Below are 19,171 nucleotides of genomic sequence, written 5' to 3'. Positions count from 1 at the left end.
TTTTCACCACGAAATTAGTGTCTATAATCCACAGAACATTATTACTTGTGGAATGATTTAGTATCCACCTAGGTTTTGCCTTGTGTATACTTTTGATTTGCTTCAGGAATTGAGGAAAAATGTTGGTAATAGAATATAACACAGCACTGAGACACCAAGGAAAGTCTCTTGGTAAATAAGAGATAGACAGCTATTTCTTATCAGCTATTAAAGCAGGATAGAAATTTAGTTCTTAAATGTTTAATTTCCGGAAGTATTGCAATGTTAAGAAAGGCTTTTATGTATTAAAAGATTGCCTATTTGAAAGATAAATACCATATGATATCACTTACATATGGAACCTAAAATACCACACAATGAACTTATCTACAAAACAGAAACAGACTCATAAACGTAGAGAGCAGACTTGTGGTTGCCAATGGGGAGGGGTGGGGGAAGGGTGGAGTGGGAGTTGGGATTAGCAGATGTAAACTGTTATATATAGGATGGATAAACAACAGGGTCCTACTGTATAGCACAGGGAACTATATTCAATATCCTGTAATAAACGATAATGGAAAAGAATATGAAAAAGAATATATATGTATATAACTGAGTCACTTTGCTGTACAGTAGAAATTAACACAACATTGTAAATCAACTATACTTTTATAAAAAATAAAGAAATTAATAATGAAAGAAATTTTTAATTGCCTCTGTAATGGAAAATTATGAGTATGTCTAGGCAGTTTCTCTATTAAAATGATCCCAAAGTACACACAGTCTACATACATTTTATAACAAAAGTGAAATGTACACGAATTAATTAAAAATAGTAAAATAAATCCTGTTACATTCTCTAGAGTTCTAGGTGCTGTAAGATGTATACTTGCGATTTAAAAAAAAATGTTAACCTTTAATAACCCACATGACAAACAAAAGAAGAAATCAGCAGCCTTAAATTGTAGAAATAAACAAGAAAGCTAACGGCTTGTCCCAGTGCTTTATCAGCTAGACTAGCACTTTCCAAAGCAAGAATCCTTTAGTAACGATATGTTGTGGAGGAAGGTAGAGATGATTGTATATGGTAGACAGTACAAAACGGCCATTTTTAAACTTCAGATATGAGTTGCATATTTATTTTCATGTATTTATTTTCATATTGGTACATCATCTGAGCTTTTATGACAAGTAGGCTAATGGAGATAGTATCATAGCCAATTAATTTGTAAAAATATGAATATAGAAAAAATATTAAGGAATTAGAGGTGGGAATTCACATCTGTCAAAAATGGCACCAGTAGAGCTGGAATGATGGAATTGTGGGAAGTCTGGAGCCAGGGCCACTGCCCAGGCACTGACATGAACTTCAACCCAGATTTTGGTCTTGTTCTCCAGTCTATGAAGTCTTTGTGTTCCGGACTGTGCTCTATTTGCAGCAGCCTCTATACCACAGGCTCTGACATCACTTTTCTTTTGCCTGCAACAGCCAGCTCTGTCTATCTCAGCCCATACTTCATGCAAGCCCTGCCCCTGGAGGAGTCCCCGGACATCTTTCACTCTTAACAGAGTGGGAGACGGTCCCCAGTGTCAAGCCCTCTGAGATTCCCAAACCTAGTTGGAAAAGGTCCTTGACTTGAAGCAAGATCACAGATTCTGCCTCCCCAAACTCAAATGAATCAAAACCAAGACCACCTCCCCCCATCTCTAAGAGGTATGTGTGTGACAGCTTTAGAGCTAATAAAATGTCAAGAGATTTCTGGGGTAGAGGCATATAATTATTTTTTGCAATAACTTAAAGCTGAGAGGATAAAAGTTCTGGACAGGGATGAAAGTCCATGAACTCAGGAGCAGATCCAAAAGAAACATAACCAGGAGAGAGAACAAGACAGGTGACCTTGTTTGAGGCCCTGTAGCAGGTTATGCATGGGACTTCCCTTACCTGAAACGTATGTGAGCTTAAGTCAACTTGATTTAGGTATTTTGTCAAAGCTCTGTACATTCTTTCCTCCTGGATGCATTCAGCGGAAAAAGTGAAGGAAAGTCATCCAGCCAAAAACTGAAGCTTGGTGAAGAGAAGACAAAGTGAGCCCAGAGAAGGTAAGAAGAATATCAGTGGAAATCACTCACAATGTATTAGAACAAAGCAATGGTTGGACAGAACTGCCCAGGTTAAGCATAAGCAAGGTAAAAAGAAATGCCAAGGGGACTATGTAAGCATACAGCCAAAGGAAAGAAAGATGGAGTAAACCCTCTGGGGTTGGAAAAACAAAATCCAATGAAGTTTCCTCTGCATGTATTATGCTATGTAAAGACTTATAATAAGAAGAATTTATTAAAATAAGAAATGAATAATGAGATAATAAAACAATAGAAACAAACTGAAACTCCAAACCACACAATTTCAGGTTAAATACATAAGCTAGAAAAAGACTAGCTATTCCCACAGAGGAGAGTGATGGTGAGTGCAGAGGAAGAAGGTGAAGAGACTAAAGCAATTAGAGAGAGATGGTGGATGTGCAGGTCAAAGATAACCCAACCCAAGAATGACTGATGTGCCTCAAGGTAAGATTTCAGCAAATGGGGCTCACAATTCAGAAATATGATACAGAAAAAATGTATCTGCCATGAACTGAGGGAACAGATTGAAAAAATAACTTAAGAATGAGAAAAAAGATGATACAGAACAATCTATACAACATGTATTCAGGTCAAGCTACTGCATTTCATGAATAAAGGCTTTTATCACTATGCTATCAGAATAAGAAAGTCACAGTCAGAGAGAATAAATAAAGCTGACCTCAGACTCTTCCACAGCAACATTCAATGTCAAAAGACAACAGAGTAATATGCACAAAATTTTGAGGGGAAGAAAATGTAGCAGCCATGCTGTCGTTCAAGAATAAAAGCTGACTGCTTCTTCTGACCCTGATGGAGGAACAGGGACCAGATTGGCCGTCCAGTAATAAAACAGAAAATTATATATATTAAAAAAAAAAGGGTTTCTAGACACTGGACATTAGGCAGAATAGGGCTTTAATTCCTGAAAGAAAAGAAAAAAATGAGGTTTTACTGACCACTGCACCAGGGAGTTTTCAAGGAGGAATTCACAGGCAATGGTGCAAGAGAAGAAACCAGGAAGAGCCAGTAATCATCTGGAGTTGAAGAGAAAGAGATCAGAGTTTGGGGAAGCAAAAGTGGCTAAAATGGGTGGTGTAGAGTCCTGGAGAGAGATGGCTGCCCAGGCAAGCTCTAGAGATCTGCAGGGAGATCCCTCAAATCTTTGGTTGCGTGCTGGTCCATAAGGGTTAGAGGAAGCCATCTGAGGTCACAGGAAAAGAGCCACTGGAAAGCAGTGTGACAAACAGTTCCTGGAGTTGACACAGAGCTGGGAAGAAAGACTTTGCAATAGAGAATCCAGAAAGAGACCCACACAATGTGGCCATCTGATTTTCAACAAAGATGCCAGATGCCAAGACAATCTATCAGGGAAAAGAATATCTTTTCAAGAAATCAAGCTGAAACAGTTGCATCCCCACATGTATAAGAATGAATCTCAGCCATTACTTCATACTCTATTAAGAAAAAAACCTCAAAATAAGCAAATAACCATAAATGTGGGAATTTAAATGATAAAACTTCTAGAAGAGCGCATAGGAGAAAAATACCTTTGCAATCTTGGGTTAGGCAAAGATTTCTTAAATATGACATTTAAAGCACAATCCACAAAATGAAAACAATTGGTACTTAGACTTCCCCCAAATTAGAAAATTTTTCTCTTCAAAAGATACTACAAAGAATATGAAAAGATAAGCCAGAGACTGGGAGAAAATAGTCGCAAAACATATATCTAGTAAAGGACTTACACACAGAATGTACCATATGAAAAACTCTTAAAACTAAAATGTCCACGACAAGGATATGTATAAATAAATTCTGATTACTTCATACAATGGTAAACCTGATGTATTGGCATGAAAGGGAGTCCTATGACAAACTGTTGAGAGTTTTAACAAGATTATGAAATAGAACATGGAGTAGAACTTGATTTTAATATAAACGTGTATGGGCATAAGGATATGGGTATAAAAGTTATTGCCCAAGTATGAACACAATTTTTTCTTTTAGGATGAATTTTTAAATTATATTTGCTTTCTTCCATTTTTTGTGAGTTCCATTTGATATTTTTTCTAACGAGCATATATAATGCTTGTATCATGATATAAAATTATTTTCAGACTGGAAGAAGGACTAGAAGGACAGAACTATGGAAATTCTGTCCTATCCCTAAAAATGTAGTTAAAATGAATAGACTTAAGTAGAAAAAAACTAGTTTTCCCCATAATATACAACGTTGTGAAGATAAAGATGCACATTCACTGTGTTAAGGGTGTGTGGTTAACTTGGTACAACTTTTTCTGACGAGCAACTTAGCAATGCATAGCAACAGCTTCAGAAAACGTTTACATGCTCTGACTCCCATCTAGAAATCTAAGCAAGGAATTATTCAGAGATATGGATGCAGGTTTATCTAGAAGGATGTTCATGCTTGTTCTTTTTCAATTATAATTTAAAGTTTGGAGCATCATAAATGTCCACCATAGTGGAGTATTTGTACATATATCCCCGATAACTCATTCAACAAAAATTTGCTGAGTGTCTGCTGTGCCAGGCTCTTTGGCAGACCCTGGGTCTAGTGGTGACCCAAACAAACATGTCCACCTCCTGGTCCATAGTCTAGTTATTCTAGTGGGAAAGACAGACATTATCAACTCATTCCACTAATAAGTTAGGTGCTATCCAAGAAAAGTACAGGATGATAATGTGCATATACAATATTACTTTATAGCCAGATAAAGAATATAATATAAAGAAGTGTACATAATGTGCTGTGAACATCTATCTATTATCTCGAGAAATGATCTTCTTGCCAAACGGGGGACTTTCTCTGAGGGCCAGAAATGATCATTTACAAACTATTCGCCACTCAACAGGGAGAATGGAGTCACAAAGGCTTAAAGCAGAAATGTTCAGAACCACTTCCATCCGAGAACTAAAGAGAAAGAGAGATGAAACCTCTCAAGTTATAATTTAAATAATGTGCAGGTGTGATCCAATTTGAAAGAGGAAATTCGAAAGGAGCGCTTCTTTATCAAGGTCTAAAAATAAGGTGTCAACTTTTCTCTTTCCACTCTCCAGTATCTCTAGCAAGAGCTTCATCTCCTTGGGGTTTCCTTTTGGAACACTTGTTAAGGTCAAGTCATTAACCTTGGCAGGTGGGACTCTATGTTGTCGGCTGCTAGAATCAGCAACATTTGGAGGGTACGGATCCTCTGCTCCCTCATTATTTAGGAATTCTAGTTCTCTCCTGACGTGATAGGCTGAACTTTCTTCCAAGGCACTTGAAAAAGAGTTATAAATTAATTGTGTGATTGAGGAAGTCTTGGAAAGACCATGCCTACCCCCTTGTTCCTGCTGGTTGGCTGTAACCATAGCAACCTCTTACTCCAGACCAAAGTTCAGCTACTGTAAATCTTTATGACCGTGTTCATAGTCCAATGTTCGTTAGTATGACCCTTCCTCATGGAGAGAGAGGTTTTATATTTTACAAGCAAGTGTTAGACTCCATTTCTAAATACTGGACTCCAAATGAGAAGGTCCAGAAATATTATAAAAAGATCTTTGTTTTTTTACCCTAGGATCCTTATTTCCCTGAGAAGATGCCTACGGCAACGAAAAGATTGATGTTCTTAACCAGCTTTGTCACAAGCTTGGGGGCTTTAATCGTAATTTGTTCTATTCTTACAACTCAAGAATGGATCCGCAGTACGGTTGTCATTAGTGAGACTTCTTCGAATGGTAGCGTGATTATCACCTACGGACTCTTTCGTGGGAAGAGTATTCAAGAATTGAATCATGGACTTGCAGAATCAGACAAAAATTTTGAAGGTAAATCATAACTCATTTGAATGGATACAGTGAGATTGAATTAACTGGGTAAGAGTCATACCATCCTGTATTTCGGCCCAATAGCCCTTCAAAAATAATTTCCTTGTGAACTTAGCTGGGCTGTAGATATGAAAGCATAGCTTTAATTTTGAAAATTCATGGAATCATTATTTCAGCTTCCTCGGTTCTGGTTGTGTCTATTAGCAAAACAGTCTAAATCATTCTAGCAGAGGCTATGCTTAAACAGTACTACAGAGTGTATTGACAGGTAAACAGTTAAGCAAAAATATGGAGCACCAATGTGGTGCTCTACAGCCAGTAGCGACAGCATTTTTAACTGTATTGACTGTGGATTTTTAGTTGGAGCAAGAACCTCTGTCCAGAACTTAATTACTGGCATCTATGCAAGGAAAAAATAAAGTGGAAGATATGGACAATTTCTTAGCCTTATATCTCAAGTTCATTTCTTTCACTGATTTGAATTTGCAGTCTTACCTCCAAAATATCTCATTGCTGTTGGAATTGATATTAAATTTCCATTAAGTCTATTAATCGAATATTTTACAGGAATTCCTAAATTTTTTTTCTGATTTCATACACACTAATGTCCTACTCTCAATGGGAGGAAAACAAAAATTCCTTGAGAACGATAAGTTGAATTTAGCTATTTGTTTGGCATTTGAAGTTTGAATATATACCGTTATGTTTTCTAAATTTAAAACCAAATTTGTAACTTGTTTACCACCTTAAATGGACTTTTTTCGAAGGGTGTTGCGTGCAGTTCACTACACAGGGTTTATCAGGTATTATGCAGTCATTACCTCTTTCCTTATAAACATACATCATTTTCTGCCTTATACAAATGTAATGTTTAGCCCTCATTCCGTGCATAATGGTGGGACATTAGCTTTTGACATTAGCTCCAAGTTCTAGCTCTAATTTGTGACTTTATTAATGAAATGATTTCCTTAAATCCAGAGCAACATACTTATATTTCCAAATTACAAATTTGCCTTTTAGACTTTAGCAAAAGCAACGTCTCGCCCAGTATTTTAGCAGCGTTACACATCTCCTCCGGTACCAGCCTCAGGTCCTCAGGAAAATGAGGAATATTTTCTTTGCGGCGACTAGAAAAGAAGACTTTCAAAGGTTCACTACCATTTTCAGTTCTGTGAATAGCATTGGCGAAACCAAAACTTGTTCAACTTCCTGAATTTCCAGACACTTGTAAAATTTTTAAAATACGAGAAAACAGCCTGTGAATTTTTTGATTTTCATACAGTGTCTGTTTGGAACCAGTTGGCTCCAATTTGAGATAACTGGCTTCAATGAGATCCCTGACTCCCTACATCCAGAGCAGCACCGAGGAGGCCCGGGTGGGTCAGCGCCTGGTTCTAGAACCCCATGGGAGTGACGTGGGCACAGTGGCTTTGGGAGGGCAGGGACAGCTGTGGTCAAGGATAGCTCTGAAGGTGGCAGGCAGTCCCGTGGGCCCACAGAGGAGGTGGAATATTTGCATTTGCTTTGCCTGGCTCTCTATTTTTACTCTTTTCTTTCCTTTTCTTTTTTATTTTTCCTACTTTTCCTCTTTTCCCCAGAGAACCACATTCCAACTTCAAGTCACTGCCTCCAGTCACCCCAGGGGCTGTAGAAAATAAACGACCTCCCAGGCACTGAGATGCTGCACAATTGCCGGGCGTTCAAATCTGCTAGGGACACCTCAGAGCCCAGGGGGTCTTCAGTGTTGATGGTTTTAGCAGTCATTGAACTGGGAACACTTGCAAACAGTCCTCTCGGAGAGGGAAAAGTCACATAACCCAAATGTAGATGGTGGTTCAGCAGGTGCACGTGTGTGGGCATGGTCCCCCGGGAGCAGATCTGCAAACGTGCAGTGAGACAGGTTCTTTAGGACCACACAGGCTTATTTCCAATCAGAAACCAACCGTTGGCAGTACAATAAAATCATTGTATAAATGCCACTTTCCTGCCCTGCTGTGGTGGATTGCCTTTTCCTATGAGAAGTTAACCATGTCAGTTTCTTAGCTAGGATGAGTTCACACTGAAATCTCCAAAGAGTAATGAATATTGCAAAGCTCTGCTATATTTCTACATAGGATTTATCATATGGTGCCGATTTGGGGCTGTAGATTTTGAAATGAAGTGATGATGGCTGAGTTCAACTTGCCAAAATAATTCAGCCTACAGTACGCCAATTGGTGAGGAAAAGAATCAGTCCAACCTGGGGAGGAAACTCTCCGGGGTGTAGCTAGATTGTTCGGGCAGCTCAGGCTCACCAGAAGCTCTACTAGCCTCATCCAGAGGCATCCCAGCTGGTCCAACACCCAGATGAAAAGTGCCAGGTGTCCACCCGTGAGCACGTTGCCTTGCTACTCCAAAGATTCCGGATATTTAATTTTGCTTCAGAAAAACCTTCCTGAGCAACTACTATGTGAGTGAGGGGCTTGGATCCCAAGCGGAACTGCACAGAGCTGGGTTGCTCACCACCTAGTCTTTCTAGAGAAAGGCCCGGACCCCATCAGTTAAATCCATCAGCCCGCACTACCTGTAGGACAAAGGTGTGTGCAGGTCCTTATGAGAACAAGGGGCAGTTTCACCCCAAATGTGCCTCCCCCTGCCCACCAGTCTCTTTTCACTACCTACCCCTTTTGTTCCGGGGGAACTCAAAGTTGTACTATTGGCTCAAGCTAAAAATAATGAGGAAAGTGAGTCTGCTGCAAAAATCAATGAACTGCAAGATTGACTGAACTGAAGAAATGAGGTTTCTATCTCCAGAATTTACAAAAAGCCCCTTCTTACTTCTCCTATCTGTCCACCCCACCCCATACACATCCCATACTTTCCCTCGGGGTAGGAGCGACATATCATTTACCCCCAGAGCCATGACCACACTGGGCGGTGCAGCATAAAAGGGCAGAAAAAGCTTTCCCCCAACCTTCTTTCTGAGACACCCCTCGTCAATTTCCTAGAGGCTGAAGCCATCAGCTGGGACGTCCTGGGAGAGCTCCTAGGCCACACTCTGGGATCCATGGAGTTAATGAGCCCTTCCAGGGATACACTGTGGTCCAGGGACTGAGAAGCTCCACTGGGTCAGGCCCCCTGGTGACCAGGTGCTTGAGGAGGGGGTGGAGACCATTCCTCCGCACAAGAAAGCCACCAGCTCTCCCTCAATTTCCGAGGACTTCCCGAAAACCAGAGCTAGAAGGGCCAGATGGCCAGTGGGGCTTGAGTATAAATGTCCAGGCACAGGAAGCCCGGATGTCCGGATGACCCCCATTTGTGCGCTGCCCACCACCCAGTACATTTCGGCCTCCCAGCTGCGGGAGCCGTGGCCTCTTTCCCCGGGGCTGCCAGAATCCGGGCGATTAGCTTTGATTGTGAGGTGGCTTTCTCGATTCCGTCGCTTGACCCCTCAAAGGAAGGAAGAAGAACAGAATGTATTTGCTAATTTTGTAGGCAGAGAGCAGCTGTCAGATGCGGTGGAGGTTGATTGTGATTTCATTCTTGCCAACTTTCACTGAATTCCCAGCTTTCATTGTCTGAGTTCTGAGCCAGGAAGGGGAGGGGAGATACAGCTGTCATACCTGTGTGGCAGGGAATTCAGAAGGCTGAAATAGAATTTGGAAATACGGCTGTTAAAATTCAGATAAATTGTCACATGAATTCATAGAAAAGTGTGAGTCAGTAGGCTCCAAATGGACTCCCTTTTGAGAACTGATGTCTAATAGATGTTACCAACAGTCAAAAAGAAAGCCAAGGGCTGCCCTGGTGGCGCAGTGGTTGAGAGTCCGCCTGCCGATGCAGGGGACACGAGTTCGTGCCCCGGTCTGGGAAGATCCCACATGCCGCGCGTCCGGAGCCTGTGCTCTGCAACGGGAGAGGCCACAACAGTGAGAGGCCCGCGTACTGAAAAAAAAAAAAAAAAGAAAGAAAGCCAAACCTGACTGTCACTTTCTAATTTACTATGAAAAGGTGGAATGTTCACCATTTGCAAATGAACATCCATTTACAGCTTTTAATAAGAAAATTTCCCCAGGGAAACTCGGTGCCTTGGACACAGGACATTTTTCCCACGCTGAAATTTTTATTTTCTAGTTAAGTATCCAAATTTTGTCTTATTGGCTAAGGACAGAGGTCATTTAGTCCCCGGCAAACTTCTGATTCAATGCTGGAGTTCCCTCCTTCATGCTCAGGCAGAGGCTGTGGGATTGTGGAAAAAAGGGGAGTGGTTCTTGCCGGCGGTGACTAAGTTTGAAACATCTGCAGTGTTTGACCCTGCACCTCTGAACAGGTGTGTCCTGCTTCTTGTTTTTCCTATTCTGGTGTCATCTTCCACGAGCTGCAAAATAGACATCACAGCCATGCCAAGCCCTCACCACTGCATCTCTGGGGTGCGCCAGGCAAAGGAGCTAGAGCCTCGGGCTTGAGGGCAGGGCCTTCGGAGCTGTCCCAGCCCAGATGGCTTCCCGGAGGGCAGGGGGCCCATCGGGCCCCACCCATCCCCATGCAGGCAACAGGGGGTAGCAGAGAGGACAGCATTCTCAGTTTAACCAATGCCTTTCAGAGTTCTTACCTGGAGTGCATAGCAAACGGGACTGCGCTGAGAACTTAGCCCTTCCCATGGGTTAATAACAGAAACAGCGACAAGGGCTGGGCACTGCTAGGGATGAGCAGACTGGACGTGTGTGCACTGAACTTTGCACCCAGTCCTGTCTCACTGAGTGGTGAACTCATGGCCTCCGTGTTGCTGAACTGGTTTTTCCCTCTTCTGTCCTCTCTGGTCTCCCATGGGGTTTGAAGGGCTGTAGCTGTGCTCACGGGAGACCATACCCACATTTCTTTTCTCCCGCCCCTTGTCTTTCCTGACTCCTTTCTTGTCCGCTGGCCACACCCTCCTGCCTGCCTCTATCCCCGCTCTGTGTGGAGACACTTCCAGCCCTGGGCTTGGCCACGTGACGTGGCCATCAGGATGAATTCTCTCACACACGAGGGTCTTTACAGCCAGATTCCCAGCGTCCAGATGTCTGAAGGCAGATTTGCTGGCCAAAGCTCTCTCATGCCCACCCTCTGTCCGATGAGAGGAGATTTACCTCCCTCACAAAGTACCGCTGATTTAAAAAGAAAAACATCTGAACTAATAACATGTGGGTATTCAGAGGTAGAGAGAGGACGGACCCCGCACAAGTATTGTCACATCTTATCGGGAGAGTTGAGCCCGTCTGGCCAGCACGGGTAGGGAGGTAAAGTCAGACTAAATGTGTGCAGAGTCGGGGCCAGGCTGGCAGGGGCTTTGGAATCCCGTCTTATGAAGAACACATTGGGGTTTATATCCCTTTTCAAATACTGGGAAAGGCTCCAGGCAGGAGAGGAGGGAGTGGATTCTGCGTCGCTCCAAAAGGAGCGTTAGGATCCAGGGTAAATGTTGTAGAGACGCAGAATGAAAAACCTTTAAATGAATAAGGAGACGCAGTGATGGAAAAGGCTGCCTTGCAAAGAGAGGGCTCCTTGCTGCCAGGACACGTTTCAGGAGGAGGCTCCAGGTCTCCCCTGGCTCCCAGGGCCCCATTCCTGAAAATGTGCCACATCCAGAGCGGAGCAAGAAGGCTTCCGCGGCCGTCCTGGTTTCCGTTCCTTAAAGCTGCTCCGGGGTGAAGATGCGAGAGGCTCCTGCCCTCTCCCAGGGGACCTGAAAATCAGGAATGGAAAGAAGGAAGCTTTTCCTTTTCCCTTCCCACCCCCATCGTGGTTCTAACACCTTGTAATTCCCAGTGATGGTGTTAGTACATTACTAAAGACTCTGAAATCTTTTTCCCAATTTACTTTTTCCCTTCTGTCGTGCTGTGACTTTCACAGAACCTCTCTGTAAACACTCTATTGAATGTGGTGGCAATCTCCTAATGGCCTGAAACGAGAGGTAAACACTCTATTGAATGTGGTGGCAAATCTCTTAAGGGCCTGAGACACACTGGCTGCTCTTGGAGATGTTTACAAACGCATGGCTGGGTCTCCAGGTAAGTGTGGGGAGAGCGTGTCTCTGGTGTCTGCTCATTTTGTAAACAAAGGAGGGAGCGGAGGAAACAGATGCCTGGGGAGGCTGGCGGGTGGTGGTTAGAAAGGGGAGAATGGCAAAAGCAGGAACTGGTGGCAAACGGCCCAGGGCACCTGCGTTTCATTTTACGCAAGTGCATATCCACGTCTGGAGCTCCCCTGCGCTTAAGAAATATGCAAATTTTATGAAAAGGCTGACAGTTTCTAACCCCAGTGCCTAAGAGGGTAGAATGGGGAAGGAGGCAGCATGGGGTGTGTGAGGGTGGACCTGCCCTTGGTCCAGAGCTGGTCTTTGCATTCGGTGCCGCGTACTTACCAAACATTGCTTTAGTTTTAGGAACATTGAGCAGTTCTTCCCCAAAGACTCTGCACTTGGTGGTCATCCTGTTCCTGGTCCTTAGTTTGTTCACTTTGCTGTTGAGCTCTGTGTTCACCTTCTACAACAGCTTCAGCAACCCCTATCAGACGTTCTTGGGACCGATGGGGGTGTACACCTGGAACGGACTCAGCGGTGAGTATCGTTGAGAGGACGTGCTCTCTGCCTCTGTCCCCCTGCTTCCCTCTCACACTCGTGGACACACACGGTCACGGTCGAGCCATGGGCGTTAAGAGGGCCCCCTGTGTGCTGAGTTGCGTGCTGGGGGCTGAGGTTTATTTTTGTAAACTTACAGCATTTATTCAGTCTCTTTGGAAATAAAATTCTGTTTTAGGTGCCCAGGTAAGAGACCAGAGTGAGGTGAAGAAGGCGTGTTAGGTGTTAAAATACATGCCATACCGAGGCTTTGCTTTGGAGTATCTGGTGTAAGGAGTTGAACAAAAAAAACACATGCATCCACAAAACATTCACTGGGCTCCTGTGGCGTGCTTGACTCCACATTAGGCTCCACGTGATGTGTGGAAGTCAACACGTGAACACACATGCACACACATGCACGTGTGTTATTTAGTCTCCTCCTTGCCCTCGTAGAACAGCAGTCAACTTGAAAAATCTAAACCTGATCGTGGCACAGAGAGCCACCAAGAATGTCATTTTGGAGGATTTGGGGCCAATGCCCTTCTTGTGGGCAACCTGTGAGTCCCGGATGTTGCTGGGTGGTGTTGCTAGGTTGTGTTACTTGTTTGCTGGGAAAGGTATTGGGGTGAGGGATGGGAAGTGGAGCCCAGCTTGAGTCACAGTGTTTTGGACTTTCTCTGGGTCTCATGGACTCTGTGGCCACTGTGTCTGCCCAGGGACGTGGTCACATGGGAGCCTCGTTGCCCCTGCCGGGCAGCCGGGTTTCTCCTGGTCTTTCCCTCCCTCCACGAGAACCTGATCTCGAGATCGAATCAGAAGCAGCCCATCCTACGAACCGGACGGCTCTGGAGGTGCTCGCGTGTAAGCCACAGGTGGTGCATTTTTTAAAAAATAGGTTACTTTATTTATTTATTTATTTTTATAAATTTTTTTTTCATTTTATTTTTGGCTGCGTTGGGTCTTCGTTGCTGCGCGCGGGCTAGTTGCAGTGAGCTGTGGCTACTCTTCGTTGCGGTGTGCGGGCTTCTCATTGCGGTGGCTTCTCTTTTTGCAGAGCATGGGCTCCAGGTGCGTGGGCTTCAGTAGTTATGGCTCGTGGGCTCAGTAGTTGTGGCTCACGGGCTCTAGAGCATAGGCTCAGTAGTTGTGGAATATGGGCTTAGTTGCTCTGCGGCATGTGGGATCTTCCTGGACCAGGGCTCGAACCCGTGTCCCCTGAAGTGGTGGATTCTTAACCACTGCGCCACCAAGGAAGCCCAGTGGTATATTTTTAACACAGACCAGGAACGTTCAGGGACAAAGAAAGGTGCCCTGGATATTAGGCTGCAAGGAAGCCTCAGAGGAGGGGCTCTGGGCAGCAGCTTTCCCCTGTCCTCCTGCTGAGAGGCCATCCTCACACTGGTCGCTGCAGGTGGCTGGAGGGGCCCCTGTGCTGGGGCTCCCAGCGGTGCTGTGCTGAGAACGAACACCCGGCTCTTGGGGGAGGGAAGCCCTGACTGCAGCCCTGGCTGGTGCGAGTGCGTAAACACTTCCACTGCGGCCTTTTTCAAGCTAATGGTTGAGGAGATGTGTGAGCCAGTCCCAGCCCAGCAGGGACACAAGGGAGAGCCACGCAGCTCACTGCTCACGCAAGCGCAGCTCATAACTGTCGTGCACCGCAAGGGTGGAAACTGGGGCTGCCCTGGGCAAGCCTGCACCAGGGCCACGTCGCACGCTCCCCCCTCAGCTCTGAGCGTCGGGTGTCAGGCTGGTGTAGCCACATCCACACGTGACTAGCCCTTTCCTTTCTTTCTGTGATTTTATTTCCTGGTGGTAAGAACAAACAAACGCCCCAACGTAAAGGGCATCTGCTGTGGGCCAGGCACGACAGTCCCTCGGAATGAGTATTCCTGCTTCCTGGCTCACAGTGGAGCTGAGGGAATTGGCTCTAAACTCAGAGATCCTCATCCGGATGCCAGAGTTCCTTGCCCCACGCTGTTTCTAGGAGGCTCGTTCACCTCCGTCAACCAACGCAAAGGAAAGACTCATTGGCACTCGTTGCCAGGGTAAAACGTAGATTATTTTAATTTTTGCTCATATGATCAAGAAGCTTCAGGTACGGCTGGATCCAGGGTCTCAGCCAGCACCGTCGGAACTCTGTTCTCCTCCAGTGTCCCCTCTATCATTAAGCAGCTGGGCTGGTCCTCTTAAAGGCAAGTGGGCTGCCAGCCCTTCTTGGCCCATCACCGATGTAGCAACCCCAGGAGAAAAGACGACTTTTCCCCCCAAGTCTGACTCTCACTGGAATTGCCCTTCTCCATTTCTGGAGCAGCTCCATGGCCGGCAGGGTGGAATTCACTGACTGAGCCCCTTGGCAGAGAACTGGCCACCTGGGAGCTGGGGAGGATGGATCTGAGAGGAACGTCGGGCTCTTGGACCAGACGGGAAGGTCCGACGTGGGCCCAGCGGGACAAAGCCGGCCCCCATTCCTCGGTCTGCACCTGCAGGGCTCGGAGCACATCCCTTCATCTCGGCAGGAGGGAGCCCCAGGCTTTCAGCCTCTTTCTCCATGGCTGAGTCTAAGCTGGCTTTGCACAGGGCACGTTTGTGGAGGAAAACATGGAAAATGGGGCCTGCGGCCTCCCTCGCCGCCATCCCCACCTGCTTCTAACAACAAAGAATTGTTTGCCAGGCAGCAAACTCTGGCCACGTTCCCTCCCAGGCTTGGGGCAAGTTCTGACACACAGAGGGGCTGTGAGCTGGGCAGAAACACACTCGGAGACTTTGCCTTTGCCTCTCTGTTCAGCCTTTGGCTTTGCCTCTGAAGGCCCTCACAGCCTCCGGCTTCGATAGGGCAGACTTGGGCCCCGAGTTTGGTCGGAGAACTTAGTGAAAACTCAGCTCATGGGAGGCTCAGCCTTCAGGGGGTTTTGGCCACAGAGATGCCATCACTGTGTCCTTGGCTTGGATCACCGTGGGGAGAGGGCAGGGGTCAGGCTGCCCTCAGGGGTCCTGGAGGCAGAGGGAAGGGCCACACACCCCTCTCCAGGCTGGGCTTGGACACCCTCTCCTTGGCTGCAGGGAAGAAGAGGGAGTGGTTTGCTAGTTTGTTGCTGAAGGATCGGGAGGGGGTTCTCCTTTTTTGAAAAATTTATTTATTTATTTTTGGCTGCGTTGGTCTTTGTTGCTGCGCGCAGGCTTTCTCTAGTTGCGGCGAGCGGGGGCTACTCTTCGTTGAGGTACACAGGCTTCTCTTGTTGCAGAGCACGGGCTCTAGGCGCACGGGCTTCAGTAGTTGTGGCATGTGGGCTCTAGGAGCACAGGCTTCAGTAGTTGTGGCTCACGGGCTCTAGAGCGCAGGCTCAGTAGTTGTGGCGCACGGGCTTAGTTGCTCCACAACATGTGGGATCTTCCCAGACCAGGGCTCGAACCGTGTCCCCTGCATTGGCAGGTGGATTCTTAACCACTGTGCCACCAGGGAAGCCCTGGGATTCTGCTTTGAGGAGAAAAATACCAGCATCACCTCCCGGGCCACTGTGCCCTCTGACCCCAGCCTGGTATGGCGCAACCCTGACCCCAGGGGATAGAACTGTAGTCTGAGAGATGATGGAGCCGGAGAGAATCTTGCAGACGGTGTGTCCCAACACATTTGAACCTCAGTCGAGGAACCGAGAGCAGAGAGTAACCCAGCAGGTCACACGGCCCAGTGGGGACAGGCTGGGGTGGGAAGCCAGCGTCCCGAGCCTTCAGGGCCTCCTCCTTCTACCAGGGGCTCCCTCCAGGTCCAATAGCTCTTCTGTCCCAGAGGCCGGACGACAGGCTGTGAGAGGCGTGCCCTTTCTCAGGGGGCTCAGGTCAGCATCCGTGTCCATGGCGGCCCCTCCCAATTCAAATCTAAGCATCTACTTCAGGAAAAAGCATTTAACCCATTTCCATCCTACCCCTTTATGACTAAGCTTTCATTAGAAACTTCCCAAGAGCACGATGAAGGATAATTAAGGGGTGTGAGACGCATAGCACAGAGAGGAGGGGGTTTGTATGTACTCACTCCTTTTATTATTAAGAAATAAAACCATTAGGTTGAGGATGAAAGACCGTCATCACGGAGAGTGAGAAGTCCTCACGCAGAAGCCCTCTCATTAGGGCCTCTGGAGGGCCGTTCCCTGGGTGTGGGTTACGATCAGGACAAGTTTGATGCCAAAATGTCCTTCTAGTTCTGGGTAAATGTCAGCAGATGACGAGTCACGCAGACTGTGTCCCAAAGGACCTCCGTCCTGGGGATTCCCGGACCCGGCATGCTCAGGCCCCGCCCCGCTGGACGGTTCGCCGGCAGCATCACGCGTCTGGAATGTCTGCGTCCTGACCTTCCTTCTCCCGCCTTTTTAAACAGCTTAACTGAGATATGACTCACACACCATACAGTTCACGCGTTTAACCTGTGCCATTGGTTTTCGTATATTCACAGACCTGTGCGACCACCACCACAGCTGATTTTAGAATATTTTCATGGTCTCAAAAGGAAACTCCTCCCCCCAGGCCATCCCCAGTCCTAAGCAGCCATGAATCTACTTTGTGTCTCTAGCTCGCCCACTTTGGAAAACGAGGGATGAGGTTCAGAGAAGCTAAACTCATCTCCCAGCACCAGTAGCTGGAGCCCTTGAACCCTGCTCTCTCTGACTCCAGAACTATGTTCCTTAACTAGGCCAAAGGAGCTTTCCAAAGTCAAAATGGTGGAATGTGCTCTAGTGAAGGACATTGTGAAGAATAAAAAAGGGAAGCTAAAAATTTTAAATGCTCTTTTTTATATATATATATATATGAATTCATTTAATTCTTACAACAACCCTTCCAGGTAGGTATTATTATTACTTTCTTAAACATCTTTATTGGGGTATAATTGCTTTACAATGGTGTGTTAGTTTCTGCTTTATAACAAAGTGAATCAGCTATACATATACGTATGTTCCCATATCTCTTCCCTCTTGCATTTCCCTCCCTCCCCCCGTCCCTATCCCACCCCTCTAGGTGGTCACAAAGCACCGAGCTGATCTCCCTGTGCTATGCGGCTGCTTCCCACTAGCTATCTATTTTACGTTTGGTAGTGTCATGGACATATATAGACTACTAAAATGCTCTTCTAAAATGAGTTTAGTAAAGAGATCCTTCCTGGTTAAATGCTGTGCTCTATTGTGTGTAGAATGAAATCCCAGCTCCGGAGCCGGCATTCAGAGCTCTCCAAGTGGGCTCATCCTCTGTATCCTGTGCTCAGGACCCTCAGCCCCCCTCCCCATCAGATGAGCTTGTGCCTCACAGACCCGGATGCTCTGAGTTCATCAACCCCCACGAGTCTCTGTTTGGGCCGCCTTTTCTATTTGTCCTTCCTCAGCCTTGCCATCCCGCTGGTCTCTCTAGATAGTTTCCCCGTTGACCTCCGTGTTCAAGCATTTATTCATCCCTCATTCAGTACACCTGCTAGGTTCACTGCCCAGGGAAGTGGGCAGAGCAGCTCCTTCTGAAAGGGCTTGAGCTGAATGTTTGTCCCTGTCCACAACTGCCCTGCACCGTCTTTAGCATTTGGAGCCTAGAATCTAGCTCGCGCCTTTCATTTCTTTTACATTCCCCCTAATGCTTAAAAGAGAGTAAGTCCCAGTGTAGATATTCAGTGAATACCCATAGAGTACGTGTGATAAAGGAAAACAGTGACATTAAAAAATGTATCACCATGTTGTCTATGAAACTATTTCTTCCTTTCAGCATCCTTCGTATTCATAAGCATGGTGCTCTTTGTGGGGAACACACAATCCAATCATCTCTCAGAGGAGCTGGCCCAGAGGCTCTACCCACTTTATCCAGCAGTCACTCACCAAGGAACCTCCCACAGTTACGGATACTCATTCTGGCTCACCCTGCTCGTCATTCTTCTAAACGTAGTCACCGCGGTCATCATCGCCTTCTTCCAGAAGGCCAGAAAGCAGTGGAAGAAGGAGCAGAAAAAGCCCATGGAATATGCCCCAAGGGATGGAATTTTATTCTGAATTCTGTACCCACGTTTGGTGGTTAGGTCTACTCTGTTGTACGCCAGCTCCCCGAGCAGTAACTGGCTGGCTTGTCTGGGTGATCGGCAGGTAAAGCGCAGGCCTGTTTTACTGTCATTCTGTGACAGCTTTTGTATCTCATGACACTATGTTCTTCATAACTGATGTACCCTTGAAAAAGGATTCTTCCCATGAGGGTGGGGAAGATGAAGAAGAAAGCTCTCCAGTCCTTGTAGTGTTCAAAGCAGTAGAATGACTGTGAACCTGTGGACCCTTCTGACCTGGTCTCAATCTCTTAGGTAATAAAGGTTTGGGTTACGCACCTTCCCTTTGAGTTGCTCGAAGCACTTTGGTACCTATGATCTCATTCACCTCAGGAGAGACCATGCGTTTTTATTCCACTCTATGAATGAAGACTTCCAGGCACAGAGAGATTCAGAACTTTTTTTTCCTAGACCAGGTGTTGGGAGCAAAAGGAGAGACCTAGGGGTGTATGACCTGGTCCTCTGGACCCTCAACTGCCCATATAACTTAAAGCCAATGGTGAGTAGAAATGCTGATATTCATTTTTGAGTTTCCAAGATGGGTTTTATTTTATTTTATTTATTTATATTTATTTATATATTTTTTTGCGGTACGCGGGCCTCTC

General features: G+C 45.9%; 1 protein-coding gene across 1 annotated transcript; it reads left to right on the top strand.

Annotated features, from left to right (window-relative positions):
- The first annotated feature begins 5,699 nt into the window (after positions 1–5,699).
- CLRN3 (clarin 3) lies at positions 5,700–18,825 on the top strand. Its single transcript, XM_027113146.1, has 3 exons — positions 5,700–5,928; positions 12,326–12,505; positions 18,242–18,825. Exons 1-3 carry the CDS (start codon positions 5,700–5,702, stop codon positions 18,520–18,522), a joined length of 690 nt encoding a protein of 229 aa, XP_026968947.1. The 3' UTR covers positions 18,523–18,825.
- The last annotated feature ends 346 nt before the right edge of the window (positions 18,826–19,171 follow it).

Source organism: Aethalodelphis obliquidens, unplaced genomic scaffold (genome assembly GCF_003676395.1).
Source record: "Aethalodelphis obliquidens isolate GAN/ISIS:26980383/991018 unplaced genomic scaffold, ASM367639v1 scaffold11, whole genome shotgun sequence".
In the NCBI taxonomy this organism is placed as follows: Eukaryota; Metazoa; Chordata; class Mammalia; order Artiodactyla; family Delphinidae; genus Aethalodelphis; species Aethalodelphis obliquidens.
This window is presented reverse-complemented; position numbering and strand designations above follow the sequence as displayed.